The sequence below is a fragment of the Globicephala melas genome, chromosome 4 (assembly GCF_963455315.2).
Source record: "Globicephala melas chromosome 4, mGloMel1.2, whole genome shotgun sequence".
Lineage (NCBI taxonomy): Eukaryota > Metazoa > Chordata > Mammalia > Artiodactyla > Delphinidae > Globicephala > Globicephala melas.
The window spans coordinates 78831934-78855342 of NC_083317.1; the positions used below are offsets into that span (position 1 = coordinate 78831934).

The 23409-nt window shown below is 39.8% G+C and overlaps 1 protein-coding gene across 2 annotated transcripts in view; it reads right to left on the reverse strand.

Annotated features, from left to right (window-relative positions):
- Nucleotides 1–23409, reverse strand: part of LPP (LIM domain containing preferred translocation partner in lipoma) — a 681585-nt gene that overhangs the window by 239927 nt on the left and 418249 nt on the right. For both annotated transcript variants that reach the window (XM_030860949.3, XM_060298293.2), the window contains one exon: nucleotides 16683–17375. In XM_030860949.3, coding sequence (XP_030716809.1) covers nucleotides 16683–17375 — 693 coding nt within the window. The remainder of the gene's footprint in view (nucleotides 1–16682; nucleotides 17376–23409) is intronic.

A 23409-nucleotide genomic window follows, 5' to 3' on the forward strand; every position in this document is an offset into this window, starting at 1 on the left:
CACACACACATTTTGCCACACTAGATTTTCAAACGTAAAGTTTCTTAAGTGATTAGAATGTGCTTGCTGAGGGGACATGAGCTCCCAGTAGTTAAAAATCACTATTGTTAATATTCATCATTTATTAGGTATTACTTACCCACTAACTTTGGTAAGTAACCAAAAGCTATGTTACGGTCTTCACTAGGCATGCTTGTATTTTGTTGTTGTTATTCATTTTAATTTCTAAAAAAAATTTATTGAAATATAGTTGATTTACAACATCGTGTTAGTTTTAGGTGTACAACCAAGTGATTCAGTTATATTGATACATATATATAAAATATATATGTTTACTTTTACATTCTCTTCCATGATAGGTTATTAGAAGATATTGAGTATTGTTCCCTGTGCTATCTATACAGCACAAGCTTGTCTTTCAGCTATAACATGTTAAGATATAAGTGGTGAGCCAGTCTTTATATTGATCTTATTTTTAGAAGGTAAATGGCAAGAAAAATGGAGAATCAGAATGGCAGTCAATTAATATTGAAATAAATCTAAGTTAAGGAAGATCTTTTGATTTCTCAGCCATTAGAGGCTCTGGATAATTAAACAATCTAATCTTGGCTACTTTCCCACCCCTCATTTTGAATCCCACTGATTCAAAACTAATAGAGGTCACATCCTACATGAACCCTTGCAAAACTGAAGATCACTACCTCTTCTGAAGATCACTAGAACTCCCTCAGGCCCTTTCTTTTAGCATTTACAATCCCTGTCTTGTGCGAACTATTTGTCCATAAGTGACTGATCGTGGCGGGAAATGCTCTATTCTCTAAGCAAGTGGGGATGCTAACTCTATTTTTTTTTTTGTACTTCACACTGATCAATAAGAAGGTAAGAGGGCTTCCCTGGTGGCGCAGTGGTTGAGAGTCCGCCTGCCGATGCAGGGGACACGGGTTCGTGCCCCGGTCTGGGAAGATCTCACATGCCATGGAGCGGCTGGGCCTGTGAGCCATGGCCGCTGAGCCTGCGCATCCGGAGCCTGTGCTCCGCAACGGGAGAGGCCACAACAGTGAGAGGCCCGCGTACCACAAAATAAATAAATAAATAAATAAAAATAAGGTAAGAATGGTCAGAGGCCAGTGTCACCAATAATACATATCTCAAGCTCTTTGAGGATGAACTAAATTTTAGTTGATTTTTTGCTTATCTTTTGGCATCTAGAAAAATGGTATATGTTATTTGTTGAAAGTAAAAATTTAAGAAAAATAGTTCTATGCAGCAATATACTAACATTGGTACTTTGTAAGTAGCTCTTGAGCTGCACAGAAAGACCTTAAGATATCCCCAAATTGCAGGTGCTGGGAAAGCGGTCCCCTGTTGATAAACACTTTGGGCCATTTATACAAAGAATCGTTATAAAGATTGCAAAGTATTGCAGTAGTAGACGTTTCAAGGCAAAGGGATAACCTGAAAAGATAACTTGAAAGTGAAGGGTGAGACAAAATATCGAGCTGATGAGAAGCACACGTCAAGGTGAATGACACGTGGTGTGAACAGAAAGTCTTGAAGAACGTGATGTCATCATCATCTGCCTTTTACTGGTTATACTGCCACCAGGGGTGGAGACTGGATGAGGAAGAAGGTCCCTGTTATCCCAGTGAGCCTGTCATAGAAATAGAAGTAGATAAAACTCTCATCCCTCACCCATGTCCATGCTGTCTTTAACTGAGTATTCAGTTTTTAACTGCTCAAGTGCCATTTAAAATATATATATATATAGTAGTGTCACACTACATCTTTTTTGGCGAAGTAATTAAAACCAGAAGATTTTGAAAAACAGTCAACTCTAGTTCATCTCCCAAACGTCTTGAACCATCATGGCTTCCATTACTACCTATCTTGGGAAAACTTGCCCTGCCACTTGTGAGAGAACAAGTGGTGTGTATTTGCTATTGCCACTTCTCATTCAACAACCACCCTCCTCCACTGTCCCTAGAGCCAGAGACTGTGAGCCTGTTTAAGTACAAAACTATAGGAATCTGCAGATATAAACTCTGTACTCAGAAAGAGGCCCATACCTTCACAATTTCTTAACATAAAAGCTTTTCTATTTGCAGATAATTAAGTTCATAAGCCCATCTTTTCAATAGTTTTAAGGGAAACCACAGAAGCATCAGAACCTAACAAATCTTCCTACAACCACTTTGATCTTACACAGTGGCTGGGATTATCTTAAAAAAAACCCAGGCCCTATCAGTCCCTTGCTAAAACGCTCCAGTGGATTTCCATTTCATTTAGAATAAGGACAAACTCCTTACTACAGTCCGTAAGATATGGACCCTGCTCACCTTTATCACCTCATTTTATTCATTCTCTTCCAACAACTAAGTTCTAGCCTCCCTGGCTTTCTTTCTATTCCTGTAAATGCCAAGCTGAGAGGACTCATCCTTGCTGTCCTCTGCTTGTAATATTCTTCACCCAGATCTTAGAACAGCTGGCCCCTGTGCATTATTCAGGTTTTGGCTCAAAGGTCATTTCTTCAACGACTTCCCTGAGTTGGCTATCTAAACCAGCCACGCTCTATCTCATTATTAAAATCTTTTATTTTATCCACAGAGAGTATCGCTGCCTAAAACTATGTCTTACTGCCTCTCTTCTGAAAACACTACTAGAATATAACCTTGAAGAGAAATGAAATATTACCCTCTTTCTGACTCTAACCCAGCACCAAAAGTAGACATTGAATTGACCTAATTTGCTTTAACTCTTAACTTTGTTTATATTCATGAAAATTTATAAAACAAAGAGTTGCTGGATTCAGTAAACTACTTAATCTCTCCAAGACTCAGTTTTTTATCTGCAAAGTGAAAATAATAACACTATCTACCTGAACGTGTTACTGAGAAGATTGCATGAGCTAATCCACAGAAAGTGCTTAGCACAGTACCTAAGATAGCTTTAAAATATTTAACAGCCCCATCTATCACTTAAGATTTTTGGTTCCCCTCCTTTATACTAAGTCCTTCAAATTATAATAATAACCTTTCAAATAGCTGTGGTATTTTATAATAAAAGAGTACTTGCCCATCTGTCATCACGCAGGACTTTCTTTGTAGTTTAGACTCCAACCTCAGATTTGATGTCAAATACCAGGGTCTATCTACCATGTCAACATTATCATGGTGTTAAAGGGAGGGCTGGGGAGCTCAGGTAGTAGAAGGCGGGTGGGATGGGGAACACGCAGTTTGGGGAAATCATACATAAATGGGTGGCATATATTGAAAGACCTCAGGGCTTTGCACCCTTTTCACATAATAAAAGTCACTGTCACATCACTGCAGACTTATCTGGATAAAAAAAATAACGGAGGGAATGATCCTGTGCTCAGCATTTGTTCATTCATTTTTTCTGAGGACTTACTACTTGTCAGACAGTGTTCTCTATACAGCAGTTAACTAAACAGAAAAACAAACAAACAAAACTCTGCTCTCGGGATACATTCTAGAGGGAGAGACACAAAAAAACAAATGATTAAGATACACAGTATGTTAGATGGAAATAAACATTACAGGGGAAATTGGGAGATTGGGATTGACATGTATACACTGATGTGTATAAAATGGATGATTAATAAGAAAAAATAAAAAAATAAAAAAAAGGAATCAAACCAAGCACACCGTGGAGGCTCCAGATAGCTCAGAGCAAACAGTAACTATATATGGACTGCGTGGCCTGCACTAGCTTTTAAAATTGTTATGTTTTTAAGCACTTATCTATGTGCCTGATACAAATGATAAAAATGCGTGGTCTCTGTTCTCTAAGAGCAGGAATGTGCAGTGAAATCATAATGTAACAACAACAACAAAAAGAACAAAACAAAAAACATTACAGGGGAATAAAGTGAAGGTAGATAGGGACACTTTGGGGCAGTGGAGGGATTTTAGGGTGGTCAGGGAAGACTTCTCCAGCAAAGTAACCTTTGAGTGAGGTCCCGCAGGAGGTGAGAGAATAGGCCACGTGGATACCAGGGGGAAAGGGCTCAACAAAACAAAGGCCCTGAAACGGGAGTGTGGCTGGAGCAGAGGGAAGGGGGGGCGGAGCTAGATGACGTCAGCCTGTTAATGGGTGGAAACAGTGGGGCCTTGTAAGCACAGTTCCGGCTTTTTGTTTTTTTCCTTGGCTGAGATGGGAAGCTGTTGGAGTTTTGAGCAGGACAGTGAACGAATGTGACAAACAGGATCACTCTGGGTTGAGAACAGGGCAAAGTGGAACAAAGGTGAATAGAGCAGAGCAATAGGAGGGGGTTAAATGACCCAGGCAAGATGTGCTGGGGCTTGGACAGGTGCAGGCAGTGGAGGCGCTGAGACATGGTGGCGTTTTATACACACTTTGAAGGTGGAGATGAACGCATTTTGCTGTGTGAGAGAAAAGAGGAATCAAGCATGACTTCAGGTTTCAGGCTTGAGCTCCTGGAAGAGAAGACTCACTTCTGAAAAGAGCAACAATGCCATGTGGGAGAAGGTGAGATCAGAAGGCCCTATTTCCCTCAGTGATGAAGAAAGCTTCTTTAGGTTTACACATAACATGAGCTGTATGGGACAGAGACAAGAGCAATTTAAACTGACCACAACAAAGGAGAGAAAGACTACAATGATGTAGGCTGGGAAATTAACAAGGACTAAAATAGACTCCATCTGAAAGAAGGTTAATCTACTGGTAATACAAGCTAGGAGCTAAAGACCAGAAGAGACCAGGAACACAGCTAGAATAAAAAAAAAAAATTAAACACGTACAAAAGCACAGCTATTAAAAAAAAAAACAAAGAACCCTCAGTAATAAGAACTGTACGTGGGTCCATGTCCATCATTTCACTTTGATTGATTCTTTCATTCATGAGTGCCTGACATATGCAAGATACTATGTTAGGTGTACAAGAAACACAACTGAATTAGACATGATTCACACACTTGAAGAACATAGATGTCTACCTGGGGAGGCAGACACGTAACATGATTAAAATCAAATGGGATGTGGGGATGTGGAGAAATTGAAATGCTCATACACTGCTGGTGGAAATGTAAGATGGTATAGCTCCTTTGGAAAGCAGTCCAACAGTTCTTCAAAAGGTTAAACAAAATGTTACCACATAACCCAGCAAGTTCACTGCTAGGTATATACCCAAGACAGCTGAAAGCAACGTCCATACAAAAGCTTGTACTCAAATATTGATAACATCATTCATAATAGCCAAAGTGGAAAAAACCCAAGCACCTATCAACTGACGAAAAAGTAAATATAGTGCAGAATGTCTACACACTGGAATATTATTCAGCAATGAAAAAGAATGAAGTACTCATATGAGCTACAACACAGATGGAACTTGTAAATATTATGATAAGAATCCAGTAAAAGACCATATATTGTATAATTCCATATGTCCAGATCTGGCAAATCCATAGATACAGAAAGTAGATTAGTGGTTACCAAGGGCTGGAAGGTTTGAGGGAAATGAGTGACTGTTAATGGGTAAGGAGCTTTTTCCTGGGATGAGAAAACTGGTGATGGTTGCACAACTCCAAGAATACACTAAAATAATAATAACAATAATAACGATTGAATTGTACATTTAAAATGAGTAAATTCTATTGTGTATGAATTATATCTCAATAAAGTTATTACCTATTTAAAATATCCAATAAGATGTATGCTACAGTAAAGGGATTTTAAAAAGTGCTGTGAGAAGAATTCAGAAGAAAGACAGACTAATAATATGTGGGGACTGGATGAATGGTCAAGCTTCTCCAAGCACTTAATATTAGAGATAGCTCTTGAAGGCTAAAGAGTAGTTGACCAGGCTGGGAAAACAGGAGGGATGCAGAATCTATTCTGTAAGTAGCAGGTTAATTTGGAGTTTTGATATTTAATTCTTCCCTGCCCCCAGATTCCCACCAATGACCTCCGGCTCAAGATGTAGTATATACTGGCTAAGAAAAAAATAGCTGAAAACTACTCAAGCAATTTTAATGAGAACATAAATTTTGCAAAGTCATTTCCATATTTTCAGTAAGGGGTTGATAAACTTCTTCTGTGAAGGGACATACAGTAAATGTTTTGGGCTTGGAAGAACATACAGCTTCTGCTGCACCTTCTCAATTTTACTGTTTTAGTGTGAAAGCAGCCATAGATAATATTTAAGCAAGTGAGCATGGCTGAATTTCAAATAACACATTATTTACCGAACCAGGTGGCAGGTGAGATTGGCCCATGGGTTGCAGTTGGCAGGGCCTTGGTTCATGTTCCCCACCTCCCTTGCTTAACTCTTATCTGGTTCTCTGCTGGTCACTAGCAATTTCCCCACCCCTGAAGGGGTTATCAGCCTCAGCTGTCTCATAGAGAGCCTGCTTAATACTCCGCATCCTTTGGATGGGATGAAAAGCAGGATTAAAAATGGGGTTTCGGGCTTCCCTGGTGGCGCAGTGGTTGAGAGTTGGCCTGCCGATGCAGGGGACGCAGGTTCGTGCCCTGGTCCGGGAGGATCCCATATGCCGGGAAGCAGCTAGGCCCGTGAGCCATGGCCGCTGAGCCTGCACGTCCGGAGCCTGTGTTCCACAACGGGAGAGGCCTCAACAGTGAGAGGCCTGCGTACCGCAAAAAAATAAAAAAATAAAAAAAAAATAAAATTACGGGCTATTTAAAAAAAAAAGGGGGGGGGTTCATCTGGTAAAGATTATAAGTATTATCTTTATAGTAAGTCTATCCAAATTCATGTTAAAGATTGCATGTATGCACAATGAAAAATACATTTAGCTAACAGATCTATAAAGAATACAAAGCACACCTCTACTCTCTTATCCCTTTTCACAATAATACCTAAAGGTACATAAAAAATAAACAAGGTGTCTATATTTGAGCAATAAATATACCAAGTACTTATAAAGACAGAATAAAAGGGGGCCTGTTATCTGGAACTTATAATTAGTATATAGCTTCAACTCCTGGACTCTTGATATAATGTTGACTGAATCTTGGGTTTCAAATGTTAAGTGTGTTACGTCCCAGAAATACAACTTTAAGGTTTTAAAGTGTTTGGCCCCATGAATATTTGATGTTTGGATAACTGTACAGTGAGCTAACACGTGTAAATACAGACAGCTACGAATGAAGGCAAGTGTCACAGAGTAGAAAGAACACATTGGGTTGGCAGTCAGAAGACCTAAGAGCTTATCCTTCCTCTGACATTGGGTATTGGTATGATACTAGGCAAGCTGCCCCTGGACATGTTACAGAGTTTTCCCCACATATGAAAGTATTTGGTAAATTTTGTAAGCAGTTACAAAAATGCTACATGTTATTGTTACATAAACTAAGATGTTATAGTTAAGTAAACTTCTGAAATAAACCATATTGTATTTTTCTGAAGAACAGTTACTGAATTCTAAGGATGAAATAGAGCAAACACTGTATTATTTGCTAAGAGTATATCCAAAAGTTGGGTTTTCCATATTGCAGAAAATCAAAAACCTAACATAACAAGTAAATATTTCTGGGACAATGGCAGTTTTGGAAAGTCAACTATTTGACTTTCACTTTGGGATACTTCCCAATATTCTGTGTGTAACATCTGTCAAAGGTTTTATATTCACCACTAATTATTATACATTGATAGTGTGGTTGAGTGTCTTTGTTTGCTGGGGAGGAGAACAACTATAATTTCTCCTCTGAAATAGGACAGCGTGGTTGTTTGCAGCTGGCCAAGAAGGAAAGAAGATTTCTAGAGGGACATGTCAGTGGGTCCACTTGCAAAATGACGTGCATTCTCTTGCTCTTAAACACAGAAAAATTACATATTGCTAGAGTCATTTGTTAAAACGATTTAATTTTCCAAAGAGATTAGGGACCTGGGATACTTTCAAACATCTAAATCTATGGAAAACATTATACAAGTAAAATGAATAAATAATATTCACAGACATGTCTTAGTGTACTAGGACATCCATCCTCATGGTAACTTTTAAAATCAGGGGAAGGGGCTTCCCTGGTGGCACAGTTGTTAAGAATCTGCCTGCCAATGCAGGGGACGTGGGTTTGAGCCCTGGTCTGGGAAGATCCCACATGCCACGGAGCAACTAAGCCCGTGCGCCACAAGTACTGAGCCTGCGCTCTCAAGCCTGCGAGCCACAAGTACTAAGCCTGTGTGCCACAACTACTGAAGCCCACGTGCCTAGAGCCCACGCTCCACAACAAGAGAAGCCACTGCAATGAGAAGCCTGCGCACCGCAACGAAGAGTAGCCCCTGCTCGCCTCAATAAAATAAATAAAATAAAATAATTTTTAAAAAACTCTAATAAAGTAAATAAATTAAAAAGATAAAAGCAGGAGAGATGACAGACTGAGTCAAAATCATAAAGACCCTAAGAACCAGTCGTCTCACTGGAACAACTGTGAGCCTGAACACGGAACACCAGAATGGCATCCATCTTCTATTATTAAGAGGCCTTACAGAATTAGTGTGGAGGCCTAAGGCCAGGAGATCAGCTCCTTTTAACAATAGTTATTATACCTTTTAAAGGTCCTTTATACTTCCAATCTTATTGGTCTTGAACCAATGTAGAGAGAAATTGTAATTTAGAAAAAAGCGTCAAGTTTTCTACTCAAATGTGCCACTTACGAGTTGTATAACTAACTCTTCAGGTCACTGTAACTCTTCAGGCCTCAGTTTCTCATCTGTAATTTTAAGGGATTATAACCTACTGATTCTGAAGATAATTTCTATGTCTGACAGTTTCAACAGGCCGGTCTAGAGGAACGGAGAGTAAAGATTTATTATTTTTATTTTCCAATTTCCATCCTTCAAATTTGTAGGAAACTGGGCTTCCCTGGTGGCGCAGTGGTTGAGAGTCCGCCTGCCGATGCAGGGGACGCGGGTTCGTGCCCCGGTCCGGGAGGATCCCACATGCCACGGAGCGGCTGGGCCCGTGGGCCACGGCCGCTGGGCCTGCGTGTCCGGAGCCTGCGCTCCGCAGCGGGAGAGGCCACGGCAGTGAGAGACCCGCGTACCGGAAAAAAAAAAAAAAAAAAAAAAATTTGTAGGAAACTGTCTCTTCTTCAATCAAGAAGCAAATCTTCCAAACATAGAAAGTTGATGGATAGACTCTTATCCATAAAGGAAATAAACAGTTGAATCAAGCATTTATTTGCAGGTGAAATGATCAGGTAGAAAAGCCTAAGGAGTCTTAAGAAGCTAGTAAAACTGTTAAAGAGGTGATAAGATGCAAGGTCAATATTAAAAAATCAATGGTATTTGTATACACTACAAAATAACTGCAAATTAAGAATTTTTAAAAAATACCATATGTAATAGCACCCAGAATACGAAATAATTTAACAAAATATGGATAAAACTATAATACATTGTTGAGAGAAATTAATAAAAGCATAAATAGAATGAGAGATATACCATGTTCATGGGTTGGAAGACTCAATATTGTTAAGATATCAGCTCTTTTCAAAGTATAGATTCAACAAAATCTCAACTGAAATCACAGCAAGTTATTTTGTGGAAATTGACAAGCTGATGCTAAAATGTATAAGGAAATGGAAAAGACTCAGAATAATCAAAGCACTTTTGAAAGAGAAGAAAAATGGAAAGCTTATATTGTCAGATTTCAAAATCTTGTATAAAAGTCAGAGATCAAGATAGTGTGGCATTGGCTTGAGGATAGATATACAAATTAATGGAAAAGGATAGAGTCCAGATGGACCCACACATCTGTGGTCAATTGATTTTTGTCAGAGGTGTCAAGGTATTTCAATGGAAGAAAAGAGTCTTTTCAATAAACCATGATGGAAAAACTGTGTATCTCAATGGGGGTAAATGACTTTTGACCCTTATCTCACACAATACACAAAGATTAACTCGAAGGGAATTATAACCTTGAATTTACCTGTAAAGCATCTAAAAGAAAGCACAGAATAAAATCTTTATGACCATGAGGAGGCCAAAATACCTAAGGAAACAGAAAGCATAAACTATAGAAGATAAAAGTGATAAACTGACCTCCAACAAAAGTAAATACTTCTGCTCTTAGAAAACAACATTAAGAAAATGAAAAGTCAAGTCACTGACTGGGAATGCATATATCTAAGGACTCTTAATACACAATGTACTCTTCCAAAAGAAAAAAAAAAAAAGAAACAATCCAATTTAAAAAATAAATCAAAAATTTGGTGACACTTCACAAAAGAAGACATACAAATGGCTAATAAGTGCGTGAATAATAAGTGTTCCACATCATTAATCAAAAGGAAAATGTAAATATAAACCACAATCAGATACATCTATACAGCATGCAAATGGCTAAAATTAAGAAGGTTGACAACACCAAGTGCTGCCAGGATTAGGGAGCAACTGAACCTCTCATACAATGCTGGTGAGATTGTAAAATGGTACATTTAGGAAGACAATTCAGCAGTCTCTTAGGAAGTTAAATATTTACCACACAACCTAGCAATTCCTCTGCTAGGTAGTTATCCAAGAAAAAATGAAAACTATGTTCATATAAAGACTTGTACATGAATGTTCATAGCAGCTTTATAAAAATGGAGAAAAAAAATGCCCCCAAACAAGTGAATGGATAAACAAAATGTAGTATATCCAGATAATGGATACATACACAAATGAAGCTCAAAAAAATTATAGTGAGTAGAAGGAGCCTAGATGCGAGAGTATATACTATCTGATTCTATTTATATGGAATTCTAGAAAGGGAAAAAATAATCCATGTTAGAAAGCAGAAAGGTTGCCTGGGGCTGAGGGTAAAGGGGGCTGACTACAAGAGGGCTCGAGGGAGCTCTGTGGGGTAGTGGAAATGTTCTCTATCTTGATTTTGATGGTGGTTACCCAGGTGCACAAATTTGCCAAAGATTCACTGCCTTGTGCATTTCAAATGGGCACATTTTATTGTATATACATTGAACCTCAAAAAGGTAATTAAAGAATCAGAATCAACAAATTCTATGGACATTTGGCAAATGCAAAAAGTAAAAAAGACTGTGTACATAACAGCATACACATACACACATGTATCCCAGAAGGAATGTAAAACATTAGCACAATTGTGAACATGAGAAATTATCTAGCTACTTTGGACACTGAGTTGCTCATGTGACAACGTGTGTGTTACTGAGGTCACCTAAGCTAATTTGGTGGTGTAGGCTTGGGTTTTGGCATTTTGATCAACAATCTGCTAAGTTCTAAAGCAGGGCTTACTCCTTATTTTATTAGGACATAGGGAGTTTCTTCAAGTACCTTCATTAAACAAGAATGTATTATGTACTGTCTTAGTTACTCTGGACGAAACAGTGCTCAGATACCATCTCTATCCCCTAAATCTCAGAGGCTACTATATGCTAGGGCATAGGCTGGTGAGGGACAGGTACATAAATGATTCTAGTACAGTAAGTGTGTGAAAATTTACATAAGAGAGGGTAAAATAATGTACAACTTAATTTTAGAAAGAGAAGGCTTCACAAGAGAGAGTAACACTTTAGTTTGGTCTTAATGGGTCACGTTGGATATGCAAACATTTAATTTATTTGGGGGGAGGTCTGGGAAGGCACACGATGAAAGCTATAGGGATGAAAAATAACTAGGAATGTAATTTCTCAGCTGGAAGCTGGGATGCTTAAAGGGGGAGATAAAACTGGAAATCTAGGCTGGGGTTTCAATTCATTCCATAACTGGGAGGGGACTCCTGAAGGTTTTTAAGAAAAGGTAATTAGTGACGAGCGCAGAGCTGTGAGGTAGAAAGGTTAATCTGATAGCATGTGTAGGATGAACAGGTGTGGAGTGACTAGAGGTGGGGACACCCAATAAAGGGCCATTTCAATGGCTCAGGTGAGAAACGGGGACAACTGAACCAGGACAGTAGCAAAGGGCGCTTCAGTAAGAAAACAGATTTGAGATGCTGTGAACGTAGAAACACTGGAAAAAATTGTACATAGTGATGGGAAAGAGGAAGCATAGCTCCACGGTGCTGAGCCTGGGTGCCCAGCAGGGATCTAACGGTGCTTCCGCTGAAGCTGTTGATCTCAGGACACAGCACCGCAACTGCCTGAGCCTATCGACATGTCTGCCTGTGATGTGGGCCATGGCGGAGCCACACTCAGTGGCTGCCCGTGCTGATGTGGCGCTCCCCCCATCCAAACACCAAGCCAACATCCATCGTTTACCAGGTGGAAAGCATGAGGACAAACCTTCTGAAAACCTGATTTGGAATCGTGGCTCACCCATGACTTGGACATATGACCTTAGGTGAGTGACTCTCATTATTGAGCTTTTGAACCCCAATCAGTAGAAGAGAGACAAAATCCTCTACCTGGGCTTATCGCTTATGTTTTTTGTGAGGTCCTCAAAGCATTTTGGAAACTGAAAAACCCTGTGCAAAGGGGAATTACTCATATTACGGTCGCTGTCCTCCTCAAGCAATCTCTTCCATCCTCAGCTTTATACAGACCTAGGTGTTATTAGCACCTGACTGGAGGCCTATATCCACATCTATCCTTCTCCCCACCCAAACTAACACTTCTTTTTTGTTTCTCTGCTCCTGGAATTGAGAGATATTTAGCATAGGGATTACCATAAAGATAGTTTTCTCCCAAATGCCACCAATTCTTGCAGGACACCCAATATATACAACCTCTATTTCACTGTGGAAAAGACCACAATGAAATGAAATTTAAATATTTTGATATTACTTGAATATCTGAAATGCTACTGTATCAACATTCTCAAATATTTTCTTAATCTCAACAATTCCCAGGTCTTGGGGATCCGTAAACACTGACCCTGGTAGTTCACTACATTCACTCTCCTCTCTGACGCATTAAATATCCCCAGATTCAAACACTAAATGAACAGTAGGAATCTGTTCTGACTCTGGATAAGATAAACTTGGTGTTGGATTTATTGAAAGGTGATTGGTTGATCTCCAAGTTCTCACTCTCCTGAAGGATTTTTCCAAGGAAATTTTAATAGATGGTTTTAGAATATAACTTACCCCCACCCCCACTAGTTGGGTCTCCACAGCTTTCCAGAGATGCACAGCACGAGCACTCTTAACATATTGCAGAGCCGAGGCTGCCATAGATTAGGTTTATGACAAGGAAGTGGAAGCTAAAGCTACCTGCCACTGTGGACCTGAAAGTGATGACTGCCTCTAGGTCCTGGCTCTGGGGCTTTCAAGCTGACTCACCTTACCTGAATATTGGAGAAAATACACATCCTACCTCACGGGAATGTGAGGATAACACACAGGACAAAAGTTCTGTGAACAACCAGCAGATATCAGCTTTTATAAAATGGCAAAGAGAAGAGATTCCACTGTGTCTTTAAGAGGATTTCCAGTGAGAAGAGAACATTTCTCTCTTACAAAGACTTGCTTATAAAAATATTTTTCAAGGAACTCAGCTCACATGGTCCAGGAAACACATTATGGTCTACTGTAGCAAGCAAATTCAGTGCTCAGCACATTATGGAAACACAAATATAATCACGATCCCCCAAGGCCTGTAGGTTCTGATTTGGTCTCCTTCCTTTCTTCATTCTTTTCTTCCTTTCTTTTTTTTTTTCCTTTTCTTTCCTACTTTCTCCTTCCCTTCTTCTACTTCTTCTTCTATTTCACACCATGGCGTGGAAAAATTAAAGCAGCTTATCTCAAATCTAAAGGAGATTTCTTTCTTTCATTTTTTGAAAACGTTTTCCTTAATGGGTTAAATGCCAAACTCCGAAGAACTTCTCAACGTAACAAAAGGTAATTGTTTTAAGGCACCGAGGTATGCTTTCCATCAGTGCCTAAAAAATTGGAAATAAATGAAAGCCAGTGAAAACGCTGAATAGTCCTCACTTGGTAATTATTCAGCCCTTGGAGATTTCCAAGCCTTTTGCAATCATTAATTAATTAGTGAGGATGACATTCCACTTTACTGAGGCTGGGAGCAGGACATAAAGAGGTCTAGAGGCTTTTCCTCAAGCTGAAAGAATATCAAGGGAGGAACTGGGATTCGAATCAGGAGCTCACTTCTCAAGCCAGGAGTCACATCGCTAAGCCAAGCAAAGTTAATACTTGAGACAATAAGGTGCTCTGTGCACAGGTGCAGTTGAATACAGTCGTATTCTGCTCAAAGACCAACTGTGAAAGAGCCCACCCCTTCATCCACCAATGCTCCCACAACACACACAGACGATATCTGTAGCTTCACCAGCCTCTTTCCCCTTTCCCAAAACAAAGACAGATGGCTAAATATCAATCTCTAACCACTCTCCTTAATAATCACAGCAAAAAGTACATGATTTGATTTTCATTTTTTAAATGCACAATATGATGTTAAAACACACGACACTGTTGAAAAACAAATATTTCAGAATTTTTTTTTAAATGACATGAAATCCACTGACGTCCAGAATCCTTAACAAGGTAATAGATCATCCTGAATAATTCTTTTACTGCAATAAGAAGGAAAATAAAGTTTCATGCTTTCTGGAGAGGGGTTAATAAAAGTTCATTCTGTCACCCCAAGTAAGCTGATGAAGACAGACCAAATACCAGTGATGTTTCTGGACCTAACGTCTTAGAACCAGGTCTTGCAGCGGGTGCTGATCCTTTTGTTTACACTACTGGATTGGTTCCAGAGGGCCCAGCGACATGATGGGAAATCAGGAAACTCAAAGATTGGCTTTGTACTTCACCAGATCATTCTCTCCACCTAGACATACTTTTGCTCTGTCTCATGTCTGTTTCCCCAGGTGGGGTAATAGGATCCTTAAATAACTCAGGGCCCATCTCCTGCTCTTAGGAACATCACTCAGCCGTCCTATCACAGTCAGGCTGCTTTGGACAGGGCAAAACTGCATACCTATTGGAACGTAAATGTTGATGGCCATTGTCCCAATCTAAATTTTTAATCTTCTGTAGCGGAATTTGTTGCAATTGTGCCAAAGTGAGGTAAAGTTGAATAACCCCATTTTCTTCTGAACCGGTTGTTCTGGGGTCAGGATGGACGAATGCAAATATACTGTAATGTTAACGAAGGGCAAGGTTGTCCAGCTTGGCTATTTTGGGCAATATTTATTTTAAAAACAAAACAAAAAACCCTCAATAACATTTCTTTTCATACAGAGATTTTTGGAAAGAAAGTCCTTCCAAGAGTAATGTTTCAAAAACACTTAACATTTTCACTTGAAATCTTTATGTTGGAAGACGATCATGGCTTGGTCCACTTTCATGTAATGGGCAATCATAAGGTTGATGGATGTCTCCAGCTACCCACAGGCCCCACTTGCTGGGAAGGGCTCTTTCCTCTAAGGAACCTAAAATCCATGTGCATCATTATCAGAGCAGATGCTTTCATGTGAGAACAGTGAGAAGTGATTTAGTAAACTCCCTATCCAGAAAGTAAGGACCTCACTAAATTCTGTTATAATGTTGAAAATGTGAATGGATATGCCTGGAAATTGACAATCTCAACTGTGTAAAGGATTAAAAAAAAAACAAACATATAGTCCAAACTTCCACCCAGTACATCCTCCCAATTTATCATTGAACTTCTCGATAATCAAGGGCTCTCCAATTTGATTTCTTACAGTTCTTACTACGGGGAACGGAGTGCTCGGTTCTAACACAATGGCTGGAAACTAGATTGGTTTCTCCATCTATCTCCTTCCAAGTAACTCTCCTTGGTACCTCTTTTCACGGTGGGAGGAAACATCATCATGTTGGTTCAAGGACACATGAAAACTCCAAGTTGTAGGTGAGTAGGTGTGTATAGTATTATATCTTGCCTATTCACAGGAAGTAATTGAACATGTTGACTTAAAACACATACATGCTTGAAATTAAATCAAACAACAAAAAAGATAACTGTCATAAAGAATTTTTTTAAGTTGCCTAATAGGGTTAATGGTTGGAGAGTAATATTCTTCTTGGAGGATCATTAATGTAGATAAACAAGGGGTAGTACACAAGTGCCATTCTACTATAGCCCCTTCCCAAAGAAAACTAGACAAGGTGTCTGCATTACCTTAGATCTCCTTAGCCTCACCTGTCTCCTGGGCCCTTGTCCACTTGTTCTTCCCCAGCAGTCACTATGGTACCAAGTTTGCTTGGGTTCTGACCACCTTCACATGAGCCCAACCTGTCATCAGCTCATCTCATACTGCCCTGAGCACCTCTCACCTCCACATGTGGGGATTCCCTGTCCCTGCTGAGGCATCAGATACTTCAGATCTATTTAGTGACCAAGTAAATGCAACATCTAACTGTGAGGAAGTCTATGACCCACAGAAGGAAGCTCTGACCAACAGGAAAGGAGCTGGAAGATAAATTATTTTCCCTTCCTCTCCCTGAACAGATTGTCCTGAGCTGCTACGGTTCATATGGTCTTTTGGAAGATGGTCCTTCAAGATTGAAAAATTAGTTGTATTTGATACTAAACAGAAGCCATATTGGTAACATGCCCCCATACCCCCAAATAGGATCTCCCCATTTTCCTGCTTTGCTCATGCACTTCCTTCAGATTGTACTTTCTAATGAAATAAAAGTAGCACATATACTTCTGCCTTAGGCTCTGCTTCCTGGGGAAGGCAGACCAAGATAGGTACCCCCTTATTCCCATCACTATATTAATGAGTTCCCTACCTTTTGTTGCAGTGGTGGTGCACAGGGGGCTGAAACAGGATCTGTGATATAGGTCTTCTTGGGACCAGCAACTGGATACATCCCAGCAGGGTTCTGGCTCCCGGTGCCAAAAGGAGTATAGCCTTGTTCCCGCTTCCAGGTATTTGGGTGACCTTGTTGACCATAGGCAGGATCAGAGTCATTTTTGCCCCCATAGCCAGGCCCCGCTGCACAGTAGGGTTCATAATAACGTCCTTGGTTGGGGGCATACCCATACCCAGGCTCAGGCTGAAGTCCTGGTGGTGGGATATACGCATAATCCACGCCTCCCCGTGTAGAAGGAGGTGGACCCTGCCCAGCGATAGGAACTGGTTGAGTGTTATAGCCCTGGGCCCCTGGCCCTGAGCCATAAAATTGTCCTGGTGAAGGGGCAGCCATGTAATGAGAGCTGGGCTGGGCTGACTTCACCTGCACGTTGAAGGTAGGCCTTGAAGGGGTAGACGCCGTAGTGTAGGAGGCTGGGACGGGCTGAGGCTGGGGTTTTAGTGTTCCAATTGGAGCCACGGGGATGGGTCCAGCCTGGGGTACAGGCTGTGGCTTCAATGTAGACTTTTTCGTTGCCGTCAGAGGGGGCTGGTTTGGTATGACCATTCTTTTATGTCCTGTGACAGGGGTGGAGACTGGAGGAGAAGCTGTTGTTGAGCTAGTAGAGCCCTAAAGCAGAAAAGAGAAAAGGAAAAAAAAAAAAAAAAAGACAAAGATTATTGCTAATAAAAGATAAAAATACATAAACAGACAAATATTAATAAATGCCATTCTTACTTCTGTATTAACTCGGCAAAACATAAACAAGGCATGGTTCCTGCCTTCTAAGAGTTCACAGACAACACAAAAATCAGTTGTGCTTCTGTGTACCAATTCCATTTATAATAACATCAAAAAGAAAGAAAAAACTTAGGAATAAACTTAACCAAAGAGGTGAAAGTCTTATACACTGAAAAGTACAAAATGTTGCTGAGACATTAAAGAAGATACAGCTAAATGGAAAGACATATCATGTTCATGGATTGGAAGACTGGATACTGTAAAAATGTTAATACTACCCAGAGCAATGTACAGAATTAATGCAATCCCTGTCAAAATCCCAATGGAACTTTTCTGCAAAAATAGACAAATCCATATGCAATCTCAAGAGACTCTGAATAACCAAAACAATCTTGAAAAAGAAGACTGGAGCTCTCACACTACGCAACTTCAAAATTTATTACAAAGCTATAATAATCAGTGTTCCATTGGCATACAGACAGACATAGACCAAGGGAATAGAATTGAAAGCCCAGAAATACATCCTTGCATACATGGTTTGATTTTTGACATTTGATGGGAAAAGGATAGTCTTTTCAACAAATGGTGCTGGGAATACTGGACATCCACATGCAAAAGAATGAAGTTGGACCCTTACTTTACACTGTATACAAAAAGTAACCCAAAATTCTAGCTCTAAATGTAAGAGCTAAAAGTATAAAACTCCTTAAAAAAAACACAGAAGAAAAAAACTCATGACATTGGATTTGGCAATGATTTTTTTAAAAATACATATAGAAACATCAAAAGCACCAGCACCAAAAGAAAACAGATAAATTGAACAATGGGATCTCAAACAGACTACCCGAGGACTTGGTCACCATACTGCTAGAAGGCAATACTAGAGAAAGAGAGCTGAAGGACTAAGCAGAGGGAACAAAAAAAAGCAATGAGGGGTGTTGGGAGAAATAAACAAATACTGCTGGTACAACCAAAGAAATACTAAATTTAGGATCAAAGATTCCTGTCAAAAAGTGATTTACCAAAGATAACTCAAATGCAGCCTCCTCCCTTTACATCTTTCTGTTTTTTGTCGCATCCATTTGTTCAATTTAGAAATACTTACTGAATGCCCTAAAACTGTCCTAAGGCCACAAAGATTAAAAGACTTTCTGCTGAACTGTGAGAGGTCTTGGTTAGGCTGGGGATAAGTAAAGGCTTAGGGAAGGTTTGAAGATTCAAACATTCATCCTAAGGCACTAGTCTATTAGGGATCTGTAAACATTCCAGTGACAGACTGTCTTAATTTTGCGCTGGCTTACTATGATTAGATCTGTTGATACAAGAAATGAATGACCACACCCTAATTCGGTTGTTCATTAATTTCCAGGTCAATTCTAGTATGTATAGGAAGAAACGACACAAGACTTTATATTACTCTAGTGTCATTTGCCCACACCAAGCCATCAGAGATACATACACGTGGGGCAGATGCTAACTGCTTCCCCATACCCACCGCCCTTCTTCATTACTCAAAAAATTTCAGTTTTGTTTGGGGCAGCAATGTGCCCACTCTTCCCTAGATTACTTTGCAGGTAGGAGTTGCCATGTGACACAGTTCTGGCCAATGAGATGTATGCAAAGCATTTCTGGAAAAGCTAGAGCTCTCCTGACACAGCATGATCCCTTCCTACTTTTCCCTTTTCCTCCTTCCTGCCTGGGATGTGGATGTGGGGCTGGAGATAGTACAGCTATCCTGTCCCCACCAAAACATACAAGTATACTGATTTAGACATATGGCTTTCTGGGAATATCTTTCTGGTGATCTAGGTTGATCCAGAGATAAAGATTAAAACATTTCAGGGATGTTTGGTTAAAATATAGTAGTTCTCTTTTTTTTTTTTTTTTGGTCATGCCATGCTGCTTGCCTGATCTTAGTTCCTGGACCAGGTATCCTGGAACTAAGGGATCAAACTGATGCCCCCTTCAGTGGAAGCGTGGAATTCTAACCAGTGGACTGCCAGGGAATTCTCTGTAGAGCGGTTCTCAACTGGAGAGGAAATCACCTAGCGACCAGGGAGAGTTTAGAAATGTGTGGCAATGTTTTTTACTGTCACAGTGATTAGGGGATTCTATTTTCATTGAATGGTTAAAAGGCAAAAACACATCATTGTCAAACCCAAGATGCCAACAGTGCCCCTGCTGAGAGACACCAGTAAACTCTTGAGCCACATGTCTTCTGGGAACCTGATTGTGAAGTTCCCAGCTGTCAGCCAGGAGGGTCACGGGTCCCTTCTAGGACCTCTCTTCTACCACACTCTCTCCTCCTATTTAAATCACTGCTCTCCCCCTTGGTCCTCTTGAACCTAGGGAGATGACAGTTCTGACTCTGCTAGCCCCAGATTATCACTTTGTCCCTAATGGCTTCTCTATCCCCACGGGGACCTATGTACACAATGCATTTATAACTCAGCTCCTGGAAAGGGACTAGTTTCTGTGTGCTCTCATTTTCATTGGGATCTGACTGTGATGGCTATCTTTTCCTGTCATATTTGTGATTTGTCTCAATTGTAGTTTCCTAGAGATTTTGTTAATTCTAGATTTAGTTTTCTGTTAAGTTACAGAAAGCTGTTGAATAGAGTTGTCTTTTTTCCTTTTCTGATAGCCTCTGAGGGAGCAAACCTGCCATTTCCTTTCGTAATTTAAGCATCATTGAGTATTCTCGTCTTGGTCGAGTAGCCTTTCCCTTCTGTATGAAGGTCGTCCCAATAGTACCCAACAGAAGATGCAGTTTCCACATTAAGTGGTTTGTTAAAATATATATCCTGAAGAAATTCCTAAATAAATGCTCAGTAAGACCCTGACATTCTGTAGCACAGAGTATGGAAGAGTCAGTTTGAACCTTAAAAAAAAAAAAAGTAAGGTTAGATTTTTCTAGTCAACCATGTCGGTCTTAAAAAATGTCCACATTGGGGACTGACTCTTCCCCCCATTAGTGTGGTACTGGCCACTGAACAGAAGAGAAGCCCTGGCTCACACCTGGCTCTGGCCCTAGCCCCTCCATCTCCAGCCCCTCCTCCTACCAAGGTGATAGCTGCCAGCACACCCTGGGGAAAGATGTAACTCGTGCTCACTTCAGATACAGTTCTCCCACCAAAGCCACTGGGTAGACTGTATAGGGATGGTCTCACACAAGGACACCTCTTCAAGACCGGGATGGGTAACTGTTTCATCAAATTTCATTGAGACAGAGAAAGTTAAGCAAAATGAGAAGGCAGAGGAATTTGTTTCAAAGGAAAGAACAAGGAAAAAAAACCCTGACAAAACAACTAATGAAACAGAGATAATTTATCAAATAAAGAGTTCAATCAAGGCTTTAAAAAAATGATGCTACTGTGCTATGAAATTTTGATAAAAGCATTGTATTAAAAGTGCTTAAGTGTTTATCAGTGTTTAGGTGTACAGAATTGTGCAAAATCACTGATGGGAGTATTTTTGAAAGATGACCATAATAATAATTGTTATTATTATTGTTAACTATAATAATTACAGCTTAAAAGTTTACTGTGTTACACCCTCTACTAAGCAATTAACAAATCTATCGTTTTATTATAATTTGTTAAAAGTTCCTGAGAAATAAAAACTAAACTTGATAAATGTAAAAAAAAAAAAAAATGTCCACATGGATGGAACTGAATATAAGAAGGAATAAAGCTTTGCTTTTCTTTGATGACTCAAGATCAGCAGAAACCCAGAGTTCCTATTTTAAACACTTTACAAACCCAACTATAAATGGAGACAGTGACTGAGCAACTGAGCTAATGACAGGCATACTCTGGGCCGCAGCTGGAAAGGAGTCTGCCCCAAAAACAGATACTTCAAAAGTCACATACTTTGAAGATGAAAACCAATCACATTCATAAAGTAAACAAAAAAGAATGCAGACCTAACTCCTCAGAAGCAACTTTTTTCAACAAATTTCTTTCACTTTTTCTTTCTTGGTGAACATACACACATGTGCACACACATTCACTACTTACAGATTCCTAAAGTCTTTGAAGGAAGGCATCAGGGAGCAATTTCAGGAGCCATTGCTATCTTCTAGGAAATATCTCCCTAGATGAGAAGGTTTCTCACAACTTTATTATGAATTCTGCTGTGTATGTGCCGGCATGTTTCTGAGTATTTTCTATTTCAAAACTACGTGTGTGAAAATAGCACATTTAGCTCTATTTTTTTTCCTTTGCAATTTTAAATTCTTTACCTCATTGGAGGTGGAAGGGGTAAAGAACAGGAATCATTTTAAAGCATACTTATTTATGCTCTTGATGATAAAAGAAAGCTATGGCAACACTTTCTTGGCCCACATATTCAATTAAATACACAGCGAATCTTTTCTACTTACTGGATTAGTAGGCACTTCCAAATATTTATTTTTGGCATTTCATTTCTTTTTTGTTCTTTGCAAGAATTCTTGAAGTTTTATCATGATTTAACATTTTCATTTTGAAAAACAAGCACATTTTTAAAATTACACTCATACAGATATATACATATATATATACACGTATATACATATTTTTTCCCTGAGACTTGAATGTCTCTGTAGCAGTGTTTTTATGTGGTTATTTTTCCATTAATTATTTTCTAAGCATCTTCAACATGGAAAGCTCAGCGAGCTTAATGGGAGGAGGATAGTGTCCCAGGATGAATAGCGCATGTCTTCCTGTCCCCCAGGAGTTTGTATGTAGTCTGGTAGAGGGACTGATCAATTACTGTTTGAACGGATGTCTCCACTACCAGGCAGAACTGGCTGTGGCCATGAGACAAGAACAGACAAAGGGCTGTAAGAGCACCTCTCCTGCTCACCTCTGGGAGCAGGCCCTCAACTTCCTTTCTGCCCAACTCGGAATAACATCTTACATTCCTATATCCCTCTCACCATTGACCCGCCCATTCCCTGAACACACCCTGCATGTACGTACACACACACACGCACACACACACACACACACACACACACACGCACGCACACACCCCTAATCTACTATTATGTCTTCTATATAAGCCCTGATTACATCTGGCATCCCTGTACTTTACCCCCGTCTCACTTTCTCTCTCCTAGTTCTGGCTCCCATCATCACTTCTCAGAGCTGTTTATTGCCGTGATCTAACCTCACTTCTCTCTCAATCTCCTCCTCAATATTGTCACAGTGATCTCTCTAACATGACTATCTGATCCCAGCTCTCTGCTGATCCAGATTTGCCAATGACTCTGCCTTGTGTGGAACTCTTTTTAATCATGGTGTACTCTCTCTCCCTTTTTTAAATACACTTTATAAGGATGTTCCAATCTAGCCCTTGCCTTTCTGTCTAGACACCTCCTTATTTCCTATATTAGTCACAGCATATTAAGCCTAATCTTAGGCTTATGTAGAGATGGGAATAGACCATACACTCATGTGTGTACTCATATCTGTCCACCAGCACCTCCTTCTATAGTCTATGATTTGTTCTTTATGACTCTCCTCCATGTTTCTCATCTGCAGCTCAAACATAGCCATCTTCTGCCTGGAAGTTGCCTACTGATTCTTTAAGTCTCTGATCAAATGGTGCCTCTTCTGTAATGTCTTTCCGGAAGTCTGGAGACATTCATTCAACAGTTACTATGTATTAGCCCCTATACCAGACTATAAACTGCTGGGGGACAGGGAGACATCCTATCCTCTTCCCATTAGCCTAAAAGAGCTTTACACGTTGAAGATATTTACAAAATAATTAATGGAAAAATAAAAACATAAAAAGACATAAAAATCCCCTAGAAGGATTTTGGGGGTTTTCTATGGTCCTCTGGCTTTACCGCCAATGGGCTTTGTACATACCTCCATTAAAGCAAATACCTTACAGGGTTTTCATAACTGACTTGCATGTTTTATAAGTTGGG